The following is a 19,578-nucleotide window of genomic DNA, read 5'->3' on the forward strand; positions in this document are numbered from 1 at the left end:
TATTTTCTTACATGGATTGTGCTTTTGGTGTTGTATGTAAGAAATTTTTGCCTTACCTAAGATCACAATATGTTTCTCCTATGTATTTTTCTAAAAGAAAATTTAATCTATAATGTATTTTGAGTTTATTTTTTGTATAGTGTGAAAAATGGGTTGATATACTGTTTTGGTTTTTTTTTTTACCTATGTACATCCAATTTTTTCCAGCATCATTTGTTCACAATCTTCTCCCTACTGAATTACCTTTACCTTTTTGTAAAAAATCAATTGAGTATATATGTGTGGGTTGATTTCTGAACTATTAGATCTATGTATCCTTTAAAGTAGATATTCAATTAACGTTTTAATGAGGAAATGAGGCTCAAAGAGGTTACTTGCCCAACATCATTATAAATACACATGAGAGTTTTTTTTTTTTTAATGTTTTATTTATTTCTAGGAGAGAGAGAAAGCGTGAGCAGGGGAGGGTCAGAGAGAGAGGGAGTCACAGACTACGAAACAGGCTCCAAGCTCTGAGCTGGCAGTCAGCACAGAGCCCGATGCGGGGCTCGAACCCACAAACCGTGAGATCATGACCCAAGCGAAAGTCGGATGCTTAACCGACTAAGCCACCCAGGTGCCCCCACATGAGAGTTAGAGTTATTCAATGAACTGACAAAAATGCTGTTTAGTATTAGACCAAATATGAAACACTGCTTTCACTCAGTATTAGACCTGGCCTTCAGGGTTTAAAAAATCTATTGGTCCACATTTATTAGTAATACAATAGCTAATATTTAGTAATTGTTGCCCATGTTCCTGCCATGATACTGAGTCTTTGGATACATCATCTCATCCAAGCCTCACTAGAACTCTTTGGAGAGGCTATTATTACGCCTTGTCAGAAGAAGTGGGGCATAGATAGATATTATGTAACTGCCTCAAGCTCATAGAGCTTTTAAGTAATAGAGCTGAAATTAGAAGTTAGTTCTTTTACTTGCTCTTAGCCATTATTTTGTTAAACTGAAAGTCTGCAACAAATCAAGATTCTACCTACATTTACTGTTACCTGTTCTATATTTTCTATTACATTCTCATAGGCTTTTCAAAAGATTGTATAGAAGATCTTCCAACACAATCCATGTCCACAGTGTTTTCTTGATCTTTGGTATCTACAGTGCACAGCACTTACTTATTGCTTACAAATTATTGTTAAAAATGAAGTTAGCCTTTTTGAGAAAAAGCTATCAGAGAAACCAGAATGTCATTTTGGAGTTTATGACAGGGATTGATGCCCTGACATAGGCATTGTTTATAATAAATTTTATGTGAAAAACAACAAACAAACATAGAGGGTGTGGGGGGTTCTTATGTGATATATAGGACATCTTCTGGGTTTGAATATTTGGGCCATGGCAGATGATAATATTAATAGAGCAATTGCTCAAGAACTTGGAGACTCACTTGGAGTTGGAAAATTATTTAATAGTACCAGATCCACAGTTCTACTCTTCTTCCAGGAATTAGATTTCCCAGAAAATCTTCCCTGACACCCAAAATTGTAGCAGAGATTTCCATGGTGTATTAACATAGCACTCTCTATTTTCTTAGCAACACCTTGCACATTCTAATTCTTTATTTAATTTCTTATTTAATATGTATATTCTGTAAAACACTTTATGAGGGCAGAATTGTGCCTGTTTTGTCACAGCCCAGCATAATGCCTGTGTTTCAGAAAGGCTTTCAACAGACTACCTGATGTAGAAAGCAATTGAGGCCAGTAGAATAACTGGTCCCTTGGATTCTTTTACAAGGGAAACTAAATACTGTAAGTGGCCTGTCACACTAGTAGAAGAAGGCTGTTGGTCTGGCATAGTACTAGTTTTATAAATAAATAAAATTAGCAACTTTTCTTTGGTGAAATAATGGGGGAGAACATTGGATACATAGAAGGACTTGCTAATGGAGAAAGTGCTGGCACTGAACTTCATTTTTTTCACAATTATTATAAAAAGAGTATTCCAGAGAAGTTGCCTACACTATTCACAGTATTGGACTTTAGGGGTTTTTGTTGTTGTTGTTGTTGTTGTTTCACCCCTCATCTTAGAATATTTGTGAGTAAGTCCCATATCTGAAGACTGTAAACCAGCATAGCTAGTTTACAGTAGGCAGGTAGTCTTTTTTTAAAAAAATATTGTTCCTTTTTGAAACTGTGTCAGCTTGTTTCTTGGAAGTTTATATGCTCCCATAAAAGTGATCCCACACTTTAGTGGATGAGTCAGGTTGATAACATCTGAACGAATTAATCAATCTTTTAACATTATGAGAAGAGAGACAATCAGATAATGTGCCTCCTAATAAGATGCAGTAAGGAGACAAAACACATGATTTTTATAATTTATTATTGCCAAAAAATAATTAGACCTAAATCTGATCAAGCTTTTAGATCCATTACCAATTTTATAGGAAATACAAAGCAAAAAGGAATTTGTTAAGTAACAGCATGGAGATGCATTCAGCAAAGTCCTGAATATGAAATATTTTCTAGGACAAATCACATGTATAGATATATGAAATACATGCATCTGACTTAATCAGGGACAATTGAACAATATATGGCTGCTTAATGACATTAACAATTTATCATTTATTTTTTCAGATATATTAATGCTACTATGATTATGCTTTTCAATAGAGTTATTATTTTTAGAAATACATTTTGAAAAAATTATGGATGAAGTGGTATCATGTCTGAAGTTCTTGTTAACATCATCCAGTGGGGTATTGATCATTATTAAGAGTAGATAAAATGAGATTAGACAAATATTGATAAATATTTGAGCTAGGATAGGATAGGGTATATGACGTAATGATTTTCTACTTTTGTATAAGTTTGAAAATTTCCATAATAAATTTTTTTTTAAATCACCAAAATAGTGATCAGACATTTGAAATTTCCCTTTAGCTCTAAAGAAGTTATTCAATTTTCTACAACTCTCATTTGTTCTGTTTTTCTAAAATTGTGCTGTGATGCATTGAAACACATAATGCTTTCCATAAGTACCCAGATTTCTTTTCTGTGTAAGTGTTTACAACATATGTCAGAAGTTTATGAAGTTTCATCCACTTGTCAAAAATAATAGTTGGATTTTACATTTGTGTAGCATGTACCTGGCAAAGTCAGGAAAAGAATCCAGTTCTCTAGCCTATCAGTTGAGTCCTCTATCCATTGGTTTAGGCTACTACTAAATTATGAGCCAGGTGACTCATATAAACACTCAGATCCTTCTGGCATGCCATACAAAATGACAATTTGTTCCCGAGGATAACATCTGTTAGAGAGGCTTTTGTATAATATCTGACAGCTCAAGATTCTTTGGATGCTTGACCACATCCATGGATTGATAACAGAGCATACCAGCAGAATAATCAACACTGGATTGATTCATGCTCTGTTAACCTCACCATGAGTTAAGTTTTTGTTTTTTCCAGAGAAGACAGAGTCACCTATGTCACTGAGAGGGAGCATGGATTCACGTGCTAGTTCTACCACTGTAACTTTTATAGCCAAGGCAAGCTCCTTGGCCTCTTTAAGCTTCATCTATAAAATGGTGATAATAGTATGCACCTCACAGAGTTGATGCTCAGGACTAAGTGAGTGAAAAATTACATAAAGTACCTACAACAGTGTCTATCATATGTCTAAGCCACTTTTTTTTTCGAACTGAAAGAAAACTTTATTTAGTCTTCTTGTTAAAGCGATCTAGTTTAAAACCGAGCTAAGGTTAAGAAAAAAGAAAGAACATGAAACCTTTCACACACAATCAGACAGACGACAGACAGACAGACAAACAGACGGGGTGGGGTGTTGGAGAGGGGCCTCCTCGTCAGATCTTCTCCATCTTGGAGATGAGGTCCTCACAGATTCGGGTCAGTTCCTCGTTTTCCTTAGTCTTTTGCTCAACGGTCTCCTCCAGGGACTGGATGCGCATCTGCTCCTTCCTCAGGCTGGCCTGGAAGGCCAGGGCCTCTGCTTGGGCCTTGCTGCGCACCTGGGCGATCTCGTCGTTGGCCAGCTGGAGTTTCTCCTCCGCGTGGGCCTTCAAGGCCTGGTACCTCTGGCCTTCCTTTTCAGTTCTCGCGATATAATCCTCCACACACTTCAGCGACTCTTCATTCGTGCGGTACCCCTCGATCACCTCCTTCCGTTTCTCGAATCGCTTGAACAGGTCAGAGAAAGACTTTTCTGCCGATCTCAGGTCTGCAGTCAGCTGGTCTTTTTCCTTCAGAATCGTCTGGATTTCGGCTTTTGCGAGCTCTTTCTGTTTCTGGGCCTCCTCCATCGCCCGGAACACGATCCCCTTGAACCCGTCCACTATCTTCCCCATCTCCGGGTTCTTTGCGTGGAGCGTCTCGCACCTGCCCTTCAGCAACACGTTCTCCTGTCGTGCTGCTCCCACCGCGGCATCCAGGGCCTTCTGGCTATACTGAGGCACCTCCACGATGGAGTCCACGATGGGCCCCATGGGAAGCAGGGGACTCCCAGGCCGGAAGACACATGGAGTGGCGTCCAGCACGGGAGCGCCCGGGCCTCCCTGGAAGTCCAGCTCCAGCAGCTTCGCCTCCGAGGGCTTCCTGAGGACGGCGTGGCCACGTCCTGTGCGCTGCCGGTGTCCGGGGCCATGGGCCCGGGTCTCTGAGGGCTGTCCTTCAGGAGTGGGTCAAACGTGGGGTACAAGGACTGTTTCCTCAGGGCTGACTCCTTAACGGAAGAACTCCCGAACTGCTCCAGATAATCCACGTCAGCCCCTGTGCCTAGAACCTCAGCTGGGTGTTGGAAGTGCTCCTCATCCAGTTGTGAGGGGGGCTCCGGCCCGGGCGCAGGAGGGGGCGGCGCTGGCACAGCGGCGTGGCCGTAGCTCCCTCCTTGCCCGCTGTGCCCGGGGTCCCTGCCGCAGTCTGTGCCACAAGTACGTCACTCCCCGAGGCCAAAGGCACCTGCTGGCTTGGGGGGCAGCGCCCTGTGGCCTCCAGACCAGCAGGCGGCCGCTTGGCCACGGGCGCTGCGGGCCTGCTCTGGGGGCACGCTGGGGGCTGGGTCCCGCCTCCACTTTCTAACGGGTTACAATTTGGGTCATCCAGCTTGCTCCAATCCAGGTTGTAAGACCCCCGGGGAGGGGAACGGGCCCCTCCCCTGCCTCCTCATGTGCCTTTTCCTCCTCAGACTCTGGTATCCTAAAGGGAGGTTTAAGGCCGGGTCCCTTCTCCGGTTCCCTTCCGCTGGTGGCATTGTCAAACAAATCAAATTCTAGCCCCGTGGGCCCACTCCTCCAAGAGGCAGCCTCGTGGCCATCGGCTTCTTCCTTCTGAGAATTTGGGGATGTGGTCCCTCTAGTGCTCAGGGGGCTGCCCAAGATGGTGTTCCCAGGACGAGAAGTGGCCTCAGGGCCGGCAGGGGCCTCCGCAGGCAGGACTTCGAGGGGCCCTTCTCCACATGCTCCTTTGAGGGGAGGAGAAGGGGGCAAAGTGGTCCTGGCCGAGGAAGCAGGGACCCAGCTAGAGCTCTCTCCGGCAGCCCCGTGTTGACCTTCCGTCCTGTCCTGGAAAGGTATTGTCACTTTGTAGTGTCTTAGCCGACCTCCTCTTGGCCATTATCAGCCACGAAATTTCTTTCCTTCTTTCCTTGGGTTTGTTAACTTGTATGCTTTAATACCACTTTGAAGGAATTGAATTCAAGTGTTTCTCTATCTCTATAGCCTACCTTGAAAAAAAAAAAAAAGAAAGTTAAGCATCCTTCCATGTATATATGGTTATTGTGTCACTAATTAAGTTCACTTTAGACAATAATTTCAAAAAATTAAATAGAGTAAAACCTTAGTCTGTGAGTATTCCACAAGACGAGCAAACTTTTCTAATACATTTTAACTTGATAAACAAACGATGTCTTGCAATACAAGAAGTAGGTAATGCCAAACATCACATGATCACAACTGAGCCAATCGTTCTTCTCTCTCTCTCTCTCTGTCTCTGTCTCTCTGTCTCCCTCTCTGTCTCTCTCACTGTGGGATGGTGGGTGATCATCTCCCATGCTTGAATGCTGGTCTCAGGCTGTGGTGTTTGTCAGAAATCAGTGATTTTTCAGAATGTAAGAAAGTTTCACAACTAGCACTGGTGTATTTTTCATCACTTCGAAGTACCTGTGGACAGTCCTTTGCTTTTCCATACAAGAGTAAGCTTAGGAATGCTTTGCTTCAGTCGAAGTCAGGCTGCCTGCAGGTTTAAAACCTTTCCTCTGCTGCCTTATTGCCAGTTAAATTAAATACAGCATATGACAAGAGTTTATTAATACTGTACTGTAGTCAACATCCATGTGATGTTGACAACGTTCCTCATGCAAAAATGGTTGAAAAGAAAGGTGTTAAGAAGAAGGAGATGATTACCGTGGAAGTTAAGAAGGAAAACTGAGAAATACAAGCGGTATGTGAGTGGCTGAAATTGCAAGATTTTCTAACAGGTCTAAGTTTTCATCTTATCTGCAGAGGAGGAGGAGCAAAAGGCAGAGGAATCCCTCACCTCAAATGAGATTAGGGAGGTGTGAAATGTGGGAAACAGTGCAAAATTTTGTAGCAAAGCACCACGCAATAATGCTGTAACAATGCAAGCGATGAATCTGTTTAATGACAATGCAATGTCACATTTCCATGAAATCCTCAAAAGGAGACAAAAGCGACTGTCATTGGATAGGTTTCTTGTTAACCTTGCAAAAAAGAAAAAAAATTCCATTGAGTCAATAGATAGCAGTGGTTCCATTAGTGATAATTAAAGTCATTTTACACAATAACCCTTCTTTCTTGTCTCCCTCATACCAGCCAGGAAAGTTTTCAAAGGTAAGTGCAGGTTAATTTGTTTACTTTTCTTTATATTTTGTATTTTCTTTAATCTTTTGTATTATATTACAGTATTATGACCATTTTTATATGAACATTTTTAGGTTATGTAATGAATCATCTCAGTTTCCATTATTTCTTATGGGGAAATTTGCTTTGATATACAAATGCTTTGGATTCCAAGTGTGTTTCTGGATTGAATTATGCTTGCAAAACAGTTTTACTGTATTATTTTTTAAATGTCTTCCAAAATGTACCTGATCAATTCAACTACTTAGTTACTTAGTTTTGTGGGAAATAACCAGTTTTGTAACCAGTTTATCTTGTAGTAGTAGTATTGGTTTTTCCTGGCCACCATTATATATATTATATATGTACATCTATCTCCCGAGTTTTTCTTTTGAGAGCTACTCCTTACCATTTCTGGTCCATGCGAGGGCTCAGCAAACTTTTTCTTAAAGGGTCAGATAGTAAATACATTTTACAGACTATATGATCTCTGTTGTAATTACTGAATTCTGCTATTATAGCATGAAAGCAGTTATGGTCAATACATGAACAAATAAGCATGACTATGTTCCAGGAAAACTTTACTGGAAAACTTGTGGGCCGTAGTTTGCTAACCCTGGTGTATGGCATTCAGATGAAAGTGCCCTCTCCCTCCCTTTCTGTTTCAAGTATAGGCACATGGTTGATTTTATCCATTTGACTATAGTGATAGGCATTTGATTGAAGCTGGACCAATAGGATTTAAGTCTAGGGTTTTTGCTATTAGTATTAAGACAGATGAACTCTCTTTGAATTTAGAAAATATATACCTGGGGTTACTGGTGAGCATCTTGTCACTAGAAAGGGAGAAGTTCATCTGAAGGTAAAGCCAGCACAGAAGACCACAGAGCAGAGAACTAGATAGAGAGGATTGAGACTTGTTGTGTCAACAAGACCTAGTTTGTTTCAGGAAAACTTTTCCAGAAAAGATAAGACTGCAAAGCTAATAAATTAATGTTTGTGTGAAGTGATGTTTTTTTTTTAAAAACCTTTCCAGGATAAAATGATTTCAGGTTTATCTTTTGCTGTAGAAAGTTGGGGCTTTGGTTGCAAATTGTGTGTGTGTGTGTGTGTGTGTGCGCGCGCACATGCACGCCAGGATTAGACCCAGAATTTTAATTACTTTAGAAAAGTTTTGGTCCTATACATAAGGGGCTATTTCCTTGCCCCATGGTCCATTCCCAAGAAAGTCAGTAGTTTTCTGTTTAAGCTCGTGTCCTGTTGTCATATTTTCTAAAATGATATCAACCCTGATTGCTCCCAAGATAGACTATTATAAAGGCATATGGGTCTACAGTTGTCTACGAAAAAAAGGAATAGACCATATACTTTTCAGGCAGTCTAATTCAACCTCACTGACACTTTTATTTGGGGGTTAATGTAGACGGTAGAAAACTGTGAATTCAGTTCAGTATTTTAATTTTGTTGAACTACATCTCAAAGACTTGCTATATTAGTTTACTGAAGGTCATTATTAGAAGTAGCCCTATGGAATTTGTTGCAGTTACTGGATGGCTATCATTAAGGATTTATTCTCTCCATCAGGCATTGTCCTTTTAATGAGAGTCCATGAGAAAAAAAATTTTCAAATCTCAGTGCTAGGAATGTCTAATTTTTTCAAATCAATTGAGTGGTTTTTTAAAAAAATCTTACAAATACCATTAATCAACTTTTTCTCTATGAGCAAACTACTACTCAGTGTTCAGTTTATGACTGACACTAGTGAAAGTTTAGGATATTATGACAAATATTTTTAAAAAATACATTTCAGTCATTGTTTTTTCCCAACCATTTTTTTCTTTTATACCAATTTTCTAACTAATTTGAAATTATCACATAGCACTGTGAAACTATATGTAAATATCTACATTACATCAGTGAATAGTGAAATGATAGCCATGAAAGGAGAAAGGTACAAGAAAAGGAAAAATGGGAAGGCACCATAGGCTGACTTCTTATAATCAATTTAACTCAGTGTTTTTCCTGAACTACTAGGTGTATTTTCTGGTGTAGGGGAAGCCATGAATGTGTTCAGATTGTATTACTTCTAAACATTTTCCAATTCTCAAAGAGACCCCATCTCTTTGGGGACCTGAGCCCTAGAGTTGAGAGCACCCATAGGATTCACGCTTCTCTGACTCTGGGGTTCTCTTTAGGGCTTTACCAGATGGAAAACTAGCACCTCAGAGCCAGTGAGGTGGTGAGCTAACAGGCTTTATCGACAGATGGAGGACTCCAAGTGTGAATGAAAACAGCTTCAGCCTGAAAAGAAAAAATATTCTGAATCCAATCTATGTAAGCCAATACCCATATCAAACCAATTATGTAAAGGAATTGGTCCAGTGGCTACCTCCCTGACTCCACGTAAAGGATATTTACCTGTCCACTGTTTTGTTAATACTTTTTAATAGATTATATTAGGTTGACAAAGAATGGTATTTTCCTCTTCTAAATGTGAACATAATGTAGGGTGAAGAATTCCCTTTTGTTATTGGTGGTGATAGGATAGTTATTAAATCCGGGGGCAAACCACCATAGGCTAACAATTTCACCACACATTGTTTAGAAAACCTTAGGCATATCCCCATACTCCTGGCTTACCTGAAGGTAAAGAAATAAATGTGTAACTAGATCAGATAGATCATTCAAGAAGAGGCCTGAAATGATTAAAGTGCTTATCTCAAGTAAGAAGTCGCCAGGTTGATCCCTATCTAACACTTCTGACTATTTAAATTTTTCCTGTTTTTAGAAATACTAACACTTAGGGAAAGAGGATACTTCTAGTACTTAGTTTTAGTCTTTTTATAGATTAATTTCACAACCTATTTATCATAAGTATACAAATCCAATAAAAATTTCTTTGGTTAACACTTTGTATTTTTTTTATCCAATGCAAGAGGAAGTATTAACAAAATTCTTTTGGTATTTTAACTTTTAAAGATTTTTTAATTTATTTTGAGAGAGAAATTGAGTGTGCAAGAGAGTGGGGGAGGGGCAGAAGGAGAAGGAGAAAAAGAATCTGAAGCAGGCTCTCTCCACTGTCAGCTCAATCCACAAACTGTGAGATCATGACCTGAGCTGAAATCAAGAGTTGGATGCTTAACTGAGCCACACAGACACCCCATTAACTTTTTCTTACTCTCTATTTGTTTCTCAGCTTTACAAAGAAGTTCAGATATATATACTGCATTTTACTGACCACCATTTCACATGTTATTGCGTTTTTAAGTGTCTATGTATATAAATATACATATATACATGTATGTAAATATATGTACTTATTTTAAGTAATCTATGAATGTAAATATACTTCAGATAAAAATCATAAATCTCCACCTAAATTTAAAAGGCTCTCAAAAAAAAAAAAAAAAAAAGGAGAGAGGATGCCTGGCTGGCTCTGTTGGTAGAGCATGTGACTCTTGGGATCTCAAGGTTGTAAGTCTGAGTCCCACATTGTGTGTAGAGATTAAAGTAAAATATTTTTTAAAAGAATAGATAAATAAAAGGTTCTCTACCAATTTTAATCACTGACAAAATGCATTCCCCTTCACCCCCCACCCTCAGGCTCAGACAATCTAAATTTCAATTTAAAGCTGATTTTTAAATTCTAAAGAAATTATACATCATCTAAAGGTTAATATATGTTTGAAATATTTAAATTTGAAGAACATTTTATGATTTAGTGAACACTTTAATTGTATCATTGCTGGCAGTAACACTAGGAGACCTTTGGTAAGTCAGAGTTCTTTTGTTAAATCTGAATCGAAGTATTCAAAATGGATTTCCCTGTTGAAATTTCCCTACGATGTTCCCTTCCTGCCATTGGGAACATAAAATTTTTGCAGCAAAGTTGTAAAGGGCCGCACAAACAGAGCCATGTCTGAGGTAGTAGAGGAGCTTAACAGCCATGGGACCCTTCTGCACGAGTGACAACACTATATTGGTCATAATGGTGTATGGTCCGCCATCTGTCTGATAAGCCAGCTCAGCGTGCTAAGTGTTATTGACAGGAAGATGGGCAAACTGCCTCCTTTTGGGGGGCTCTGGCTGACCCTTCCTCAAAGCCTGGCAAACATTCAAAGGTCTGTTTCTTCTGTATAAAATACCATCAATCTGCCTGCCTCAGTATTTCTGTTTTCTTAGGGTACATGCAACATTCTTTATGAAAGGAATGGCTGTTTGTATATTCCACTGATCTAAAATGATGAGACTTAGGTGTCAAAACTGGGTAATGTAAACATGCCTTTTGCTTATAGAGAAAATTTATCAGATACCAGAGGGACATCTGATCAACAATGGAGGTTAATGGCATGATGCTTCTAGTGATCACTTCCAAGTTACAAGGATGGTAAGGTAAGCAGTAAGTAAGCTGAACGCAGTCAACATCCAGCTGCTCATCCAACTATGCAAATGTAGTTAGATTTCTAGAGACAGTCAGTTTTAAATGATTAGGGAACAGATGTGGAATTCAGGGCTTCATGAGAGGGTACTCTTGACAATTACCTGTAATTTTTTTTCTCCTTCTTTAAAAAAACAGCTGTATTGAGGCATAATTTATATACCAGATACTATATAGCATATACTATTTTGAGTATAGGATTCAATGATTAAAACACTGTCACCTATCACTTTTTACTTTAGATAATCTTCTTCATTTTGAGAATTTTTGATAATATATTTTAACTAGGAGTGTGTTACTTTTATTTCTGTTTGCTTGTTAAACTACTAGCGATTACTGAAGAAGCTTTTATAATGATTGAAGATTAGTGAAAACAAAAACTTAGGTCTAAGCATTGTGTAAAAGTTGGTTTCAGAATGTGATCCTTGAGGCTCCTGGGTGGCTCAGTAGGTTGAACATCCAACTCCTGATTTTAGCTCACATCATGATCCCAGGTTTTTGGGATTTAGCCCCATATGAGGCTATGGAGTGAGTGTGGAGCCTGCTTAAGATTCTCTCCCCCTACTCCTCTCTCCTGCTCACGCGCTCTCTCTCTCTCAAAGTAAAAAAAAAAAAAAAAATGTGATCCTCATCTTTTCTTGTAAGCTTCATGTATAGGTCTAATTTTCCTTATCATAACAAAATATGTTCAATACAGTTCATTCAGTGCTATAATCTATATTATTCATTATATGCCCTGTTTCCACAGATCAGCAAATCAATTCATCATATATACGTTGGCTAGAAGCTATATTGCCAATTTACTGTCTATATGGATGTTGTACTTTAAAAAATACGTATTTTTAAAGACCTTGCAGAATCCCTGTTTATGAAGTCTGTATCCCAGGCAACTTCAAAGCTTCCTAAGGAATATGCCAAATAGACAGCTGCTATAGCTTCTACCAAAAAACAAATCTTTGTTCACCTTGGCATCTGGGTTTTCCATTTGTTGGACAAAAGAAGCATAATTTTAGCATTGTCTGTAGCCATCCAATAAATGCCAGTGGGTAAGGCCATTGGGAATACTGATGAAGAGCAGTTGTTTGTTAAATGTCATAAAGGCTATTATTTTGGCTGTTAAAATTAGTTGTCTGGGTGAAAAAAAAGGTATGATAATCCATGTTACTTAACTGAGATTTTCTGAATTCCATCCTCTTCTTATATCCCACTAAATCTCTGATAGGAAGGTATACTATAATTTAAAAATTAAAACTTGAAATAAATTAGGCAGTGAGATTCCAAAGTAACTTGAATGATCATACAGTAAATAAAATAATGCAACTTCAATACAGCAAACAGAAAATGGCAAAGCTACATTAAGAATGTTACAAAACACTCATTGTAATTTCCCTTTAAAAACTCCCTTACAGTATTATGATGTATATTAACCCAGTTTACCTAGAAAACAGAGCTAGTGATAAAGCTGATGTGCTAATGCCTTACTTGGGAGTACAACCCCAGGTAATAAGAGTGAAGTAAAATGGGAAATGAGATGGAGAGGAAAGCAAGCAAATAAAAATAATTTGTTAACTACTTGATTACAGATTTACAAAAAAACATGACCAGCTGTTCAGTCATGAAGAATGTCTCTTGAGATGATGTCTAGAATTCCTGTGCCTTAGAATAACAATCAGCAAGAGGAAAGGAATAGGTTTGTTTGTGAGCTCTTACTTGTTCTTGTATCCCTCTTGGTCAAAATTCTTTAGTTGTGTCACCTGGCCATTTGGGCATCTGCTGGAGAAATCTAGATCATTCATACAGTGTGATCTTGTTGAATTGGACAGGAGGAAGTAAATTTGCTGTGCTCTCTCTCCCCTGACAGGAGCCATAGAGGTGTGCCTAAGCTCAGAGCTCACTTTTAGAAAGACTTAGAGTGTTTCTAAACACTCTAGGTGTTTAGGTGTTAGGTGAAAAGTGACAGTGGCAGCTACCAGGATTCCATTGATTGAGTATACAAGGACAGGGAGTCAGGCAGTACTAAGTGAATCTAGGAAGCCTCATTGCTGTATTCAGTATGGTATGTTACTTTTTAGAAATTCAGTTTGTATGCATCATTAACATTTCATGGATCTATTTTGGTTGTCTACTATGTTTTGAGTGACAGCTTGAATTACAGATACATTGATTCATGCGCAGTCATTCATTGTTTGGCTAGATGATCAGGACTTTCAAGGAATGGGAAAGGATGATTGGTAACAAGGAAGTCTAATTGACTTCTTAGAATGGGAAGACATTTGTTTTGTTCAACTAATTGTGAAGACATTTGTTTCCAATGTTAATATCCACCAAAGGGTATCCATCTTAATATCCAGGTATACAAGATGATATGTCCTCTAGGGGTCAGTCAACTTTTCCCAGCTACCCTACTGCTTGCTTAATGGGTTCATAAACAGGGTATCACGTGATGGAAGCTATGCATGGACTTAACATCATGGTGTACACTTACCAGGGCTAACCTGAATGATAATACTGCTAAGTGCATACTCTCTGACATCAGAGACTAATATTGGGCCCTTAATATGCTACCAGTTCAAATGGATTCCAGCTAGACCCTTAGTAGCAGATTAATTACACTGGATGCCTTTCATCATGAAGGCAGAATAGATTTGTCTCTTGGAATAGACATATTTTGGATATAAATTGGCCCTTTCTGCCTCTTATGCTTCTGCCAACACTGGACTAACTGAATGACTTAACCTCTTCATGACGTTATATTAAGGTTATGTCTGGTCAAGGGACTCATTTGAAAACAAAAGAAATGTAGCAATGGGCTCATGTTGATGGAATTATACCACATCCTCCATTACCCAGAAGTGTCTGGCCCCAATAAAAGGTGAACTGGCTTACTAGACCAGTCAGTTATGGTGTAAGTTGGAAGACTCTTCCCTGAAAGAATGGGGTTCACTTTTATAGGATGCAGTATATATATTGAATCAGAGACCATTATATGAAGGTGACTCTTCTATTGCTACAATAAATGGATACAGGAGCCAAGGGATAGATTTACAGTGCTCCCCTCGAAATAGCACATAACAACCTACTCCCAGAAGTTTTGCTTTCTGTTCCTGAAATTTTGAGCTATGCTCCTTTGTAGTCCTTAGTCCCCAAGAGGGTGGGAGATGAGGAGTCAGAAGTGGAGAATGCTTCCATTTGGAGGTGTAGTAATGATTCCATTGAATTGGAAGACAAGACTGCCACCTGGTCATTTTGGGCTTCTTATTCCAGAAAAAAAATAGGTCAAAAGAAAAGGGGATGCTTTTCTGGTTGAGGTGCTTAATTCTAATTACCAAGGGGAAGCTGGGTTGCTGCTACACAGTTTGGATAAGGAGGATAAAGTCTGAAATCCAGTGGATTTTCTGGGGGTGCCTCTTAGTACTTTCATGCTCAATGGCATAAAATTCATGGGAAAACTATAACAATCACACAGGGGAAGAATTTTTGAGGACTCAGACCCCTTGGGAATAATTTTAGATTACTCTATCAGCTAAAGAACACTCACCAGCTAAGGTTGGCTGAAGGAAAGACAAATAATGGATAGTGAAGGAAGTCATAGATACCAACTGTGGCCTCATTGCCAAATGCAGAAACAAAGACCACAGTAGTTTTATATATATTCTCTTTCCTTGTAAAATTTACATATACTAACCATGTTATTATTATTATTATTAAATTTTATATACTAGTTGGTGGAAGTTAACTTTACAATCTGGTCTTTAGGTAATGGCATATTCAGTCTGAATTGTGACAGAACTTGAGAAGTTATTGATACAGTCAGCAATGAGTACAGTGACTGCTAGGATTATGTCTCTCCTCATTTTGGGGAAAAGATAAGAATTTCATCATTTGTAAATAGGATGGCTCAATTTTGCTAGGTGGAAATACAGAGTTGTTGTTGTTGTAGGGATGTTCAAATGTGTTAGAAAGGTACATATGGAAACCAAGTAGCCAAAGACATGGTTTGATGCTCTGTACCAGTTACCAGTTAATTGCTTCCCACTTCCAAATCTACCATTCATTGCCTGCTTTGCAATAATGTAGATGGACCCTAAAAGCATTTCTCTTTTGCATTAAATGTGATGTTAAACTTTCTCAGTAGAGTACACTGGAGGAACTTTGTAATAAGAAAGGGATTCCCTCCCTGGTTTCAGTGTGTTCCCAAATACTTTTTGGTCCTCGTGCCTGGATACCAGTGGTACATGTGGGAGGCATCTAGTGGTACTCATTCCCATTAAGTGTCATTGGCAGTCTTGTGGATGGCTTCCGATCAAGTTTTCTAGGCACCCCCTGAGTGGATTCCCAGTGAATTTTGTAAGCCCTCCAGCAGTCAGGTCACAGCAGTGATCTACCTGTGACTTGGAGGTACCACTGCTTGTTAGCTCCAGCTATGGTTTCCTGCCTGCTAGCCTCAACTTACCTGCACCTGGAAGGTGTTTCTGTCTTGACAGTTCTGGCCACAATTCCTTGTTTACCAACTTCAGCTCACTTGTACTCTAAAGGAGTATTTCCTGATTACCCTGCAATTATGGATTCATCTGGCCTGGGGAAACTCAGTGAACTTCTCTGCCAGTTAGTGGTTTCTAACAATACATTCTCCAACGAGTTCCAAACCCCAGAGTTAGAGGATCCTCTTCCAAAAAAATTCCTTCATTGGATATACTTCCGCAGCCCTAGAGTATTCTTTGACATTCTTTTTTATCCCATTATAGTAAATAATGTTTTAAATCTTTATATTAAACTTTCCCTTTTTATGGGGTGCCTGAGTGGCTCACTTAGGTAGGCATCTAACTCTGGGCCTTGGCTCAGGTTATGATCTTGCAGTTTGTGGGACTGAGCACTGAGCTGGGCTCTCTACTGACAGTGCAGAGGCTGCTTGGGATTCTCTCTCTCTCTCCCTCTCTCTCTCTCTGCCCCTCCCCTGCTCGTGATCTCTCTAAATAAATAAATAAATAATAAACCTAAATTAAAAAAAAACATTTTCCCTCTTTAAATTACTTTGAAATCTAGTAATAGTGTTTTCTGTCTCAGTCAAAAGTGACTGATATACTACCTATCTCTGAGATCTGTAAGAAATCTTGTATGAGATTTCTTTCTCTTTGAAAGAAACTTTTTATGCATAGATTTTATTTCAAATATCTTAGTGGATGTCTTCCACTTTGGAGTTCAGTTCTTTTTTTTTTAATTTTTTTTAATTTTTATTTATTTCTAGGAGAGAGAGAGATCGAGACAGCGTGAGCAGGGGAGGGCCAGAGAGAGAGGGAGACACAGACTCCAAAATAGGCTCCAGGCTCTGAGCTGGCAGTCAGCACAGGGCCCGACGCGGGGCTCGAACCCACGAACCGCGAGATCATGACCTAAGTGAAAGTCGGACGCTTAACCGACTAAGCCACCCAGGCGCCCCTGGAGTTCAGTTCTTACTCTGGAATATGAAACATATGTCAGGGGTGTAGTAGACCTATTGACTGAATGGTAATTAGAGCATTCATATCATAAGAGCACTAGGATAGGTTAACACTGACCCTTGTGATGTTTTTCAGTAAGGAGAAAAGATGAGAGTTCCCTTAAACCAGTTCTAATTAATAGATAAAAATTAGGCTTTCTCTAGTTTACATAATCTGACTGCTTAGTGGACCTACTCCGTGAAGGGATCCCTCTAGTCACAAGCCAACCCCAAGGGTCAAAAGTTTTTTGTTTTTTTTTTTAGGTTACCCAAGTTATTTTATGGGAGTGGATCAAGTTGGAAATCACTGGCTAGCCATCTGAGATTACTGCAGGACTCTTTCTGATGTTTAAGTAGCTGAGATAAAACCATGGAGCACAACTCACCAAGATGTTCTCAGGTTCTAAAGACCTCAAGACCTCTCCTTGACCTTTATAACATGGTCTTAGTTGGAAAAGGGTAGCCCTGATAGTTATTCATACCTAAGGAAGCTTCAAAGAAGGTGAAGAAATCATGGAGATGATGCTCCTTTTACTCTTTGTCTGAAAAAGATCTTGCCAAAATGGTCAGTTTTAGCAAAGAGGAAACTAAGATAATATGAGATTCAAATCCTCTCCCCTCACAAAAACACGTACACCAATAAAGTTTGAAAGATAAGTAATTGGGGAGTAATCTTTCGAATTATCTTGTTCATTTTTTTTGTTTATTTATTCTTTTAAATTGCATGTTCTCTGTCCTTCCCTCCAGCACTAAACTGTAGGCTCCATGAGAGCAAATATCTTTTCTGTCTTGTTTACCACTTTATTGCTTTTATTCTTATTGTGTTCTCTGTGAGACAAGTTCACTGATATTCCATCAGTCCTGATTCATAAGGCTACCTGTGGTAGTACTAAACCATTAGATATCAGTATATGCCTATAGAATGAATGACAGATATATTGCCTAACTTTTCATTAATCACATTGTCTGTTTTTATTTTGGTATTTATCTATTACCTATTTTTTAGTAAAAACAATATTTGGTGTACTGAAATTAGGATAATATTAATGTCTCCATTAGTAGGATATATTTCCAAGACAAAATTTAAAAGTTAATAATTTTATGACTATTTAAACATTCTTTCTCTTGAAAGAGAACTTAAGTAGATTTTTTAAATAGAAAGCCTCTAAATATTAATTTAGAAGAATCTTTTAAAATATAATTAAGTGATCAATACCAATGAGGTAATCTGTCATCCCTGTCCCCCAAAGGAAGATGAGGTAATCTACCTAATAAGAGCCTGTGCCCTTCCACCTAAAGGAAAGCAACTGGCCTGGTACAGTCTTTTCTTTTACTAACAACTTTCTTGTCCCATCTTCTTTTCTATAAAAACCTTTCATTTTGTACAACCCCTAGGAGCTCCCCTCTACTTGCTCAATTGGATGCTGCTCAATTCATAAATCATTTACTAAAACTACTTAGATCTTCAAAAATAATACAGTTAAGATTTAAGCTAAATAGACATTTAAAAGGAAAAACTTGGTGATATCTTCAAGAAGTAAAAAAGGAGTGAGTAGTCCATTTATGAAAAGTAAGTAGCAATTAAATCTTTTTTTAATGTTTTATTTATTTATGAGAGAGAGAGAGAGACAGAGTGAGCAGGGGAGGGTCAGAAAGAGAAAGAGAGACACAGCATCTGAAACAGGCTCCAGGCTCTGAGCTGGCTGTCAGCACAGAGCCTGACACAGGGCTCGAACCCACTAACTGTGAGATCATGACCTGAACCGAAGTCAGAAGCTTAACCAACTGAGCCACCCACGCACCCCATCAATTAAATCTTTAACACAGACTTACTTAACACACTTCAAAAAATATGATTAAATTCATCAAATGAACTTGCTTACTTTGGTTCCTAAGGCAGTTTACTAAAGTGTACCAATCATCACAGCGTGTGCTAAATACTGAACTAACTACTTGACATGCATTATTTCATTTAATTAATTAGTATACTTGTGTAAAGAATGCAAAAAAAAAAAAAACCTTGAATGTGCCTAAATCTACTAATCATTGGTTTATAAATTCACTGTAGAGATTCCCTTGAGTTCAAATTTCTTTGATGTAGAAATTTGTCTTATTTCCCTCTCTAATCTGATGGAATTTCTCTCTCTCAAGACAATCAGGACTCGCCCACTGAGTGCCACCTGAGTGACTAGGGCCCAGTTTTGGTTTCTTGAAGCAGACAAGGCAAGATAACACCCACAGAGAAGTCTAGAGTAAGAAGTCAAGTCAGGGGTATGGGCTTGGGGGAATTCAAACACCAGTTGTGATTCTGCAAAAGTAAAATTTGAGGCTCTGGTTCTAAAACCATAAGTTCAGAGGTGGGTATGGTTTTGAAAGCAATGAAAAATAGACTTTGAAAAAGCTCAGGACTGGACAGGTTTGGTGTGATTATTGCAACTATCCTCAGAAATTTTGTTAGCTCGTCTTCATTGATCTGGGGGAGACTAGTGTGTTTATCTGGTTTAGAAAGCTAGATATAGGGAGGATTATTACTAGTCCTGAATCATAAACATTTGATGGTTCGCTTGGAAGCACATTATTTTTTTTCTAGATGGGTTTTGTCACCAGTGAATTTCAGAGAATTACATGCCTCTCTCATCATCTTGCATCCGTTTTCCCTAGAGTGGCTTCCTCAAAATCTATTCATCCCAATTCTTTCTTCATTTACCCATATTCTCCCAAACATCCCCTTCATAAGAAATTAAAGACTAATAGTAGTTCTTTTAAGAGACAATGCTTAATGACTGGAA

The 19,578-nt window shown here is 38.7% G+C and overlaps 1 protein-coding gene across 1 annotated transcript in view; it reads right to left on the bottom strand.

Moving 5' to 3' along the window:
- Positions 1-3,847: 3,847 nt before the first annotated feature.
- Positions 3,848-19,578, bottom strand: part of LOC144236885 (transforming acidic coiled-coil-containing protein 3-like) — a 32,266-nt gene continuing 16,535 nt past the window's right edge. The window contains 4 exon segments of the mRNA XM_077770542.1: positions 3,848-4,609; positions 4,612-4,905; positions 4,908-5,156; positions 5,159-5,579. Of these exon segments, the coding sequence (XP_077626668.1) occupies positions 3,867-4,609; positions 4,612-4,905; positions 4,908-5,156; positions 5,159-5,579 (1,707 nt within the window). The 3' untranslated portion in view covers positions 3,848-3,866.

The sequence above is a fragment of the Crocuta crocuta genome, unplaced genomic scaffold (assembly GCF_008692635.1).
Source record: "Crocuta crocuta isolate KB4526 unplaced genomic scaffold, BGI_CrCroc_1.0 scaffold236, whole genome shotgun sequence".
Lineage (NCBI taxonomy): Eukaryota > Metazoa > Chordata > Mammalia > Carnivora > Hyaenidae > Crocuta > Crocuta crocuta.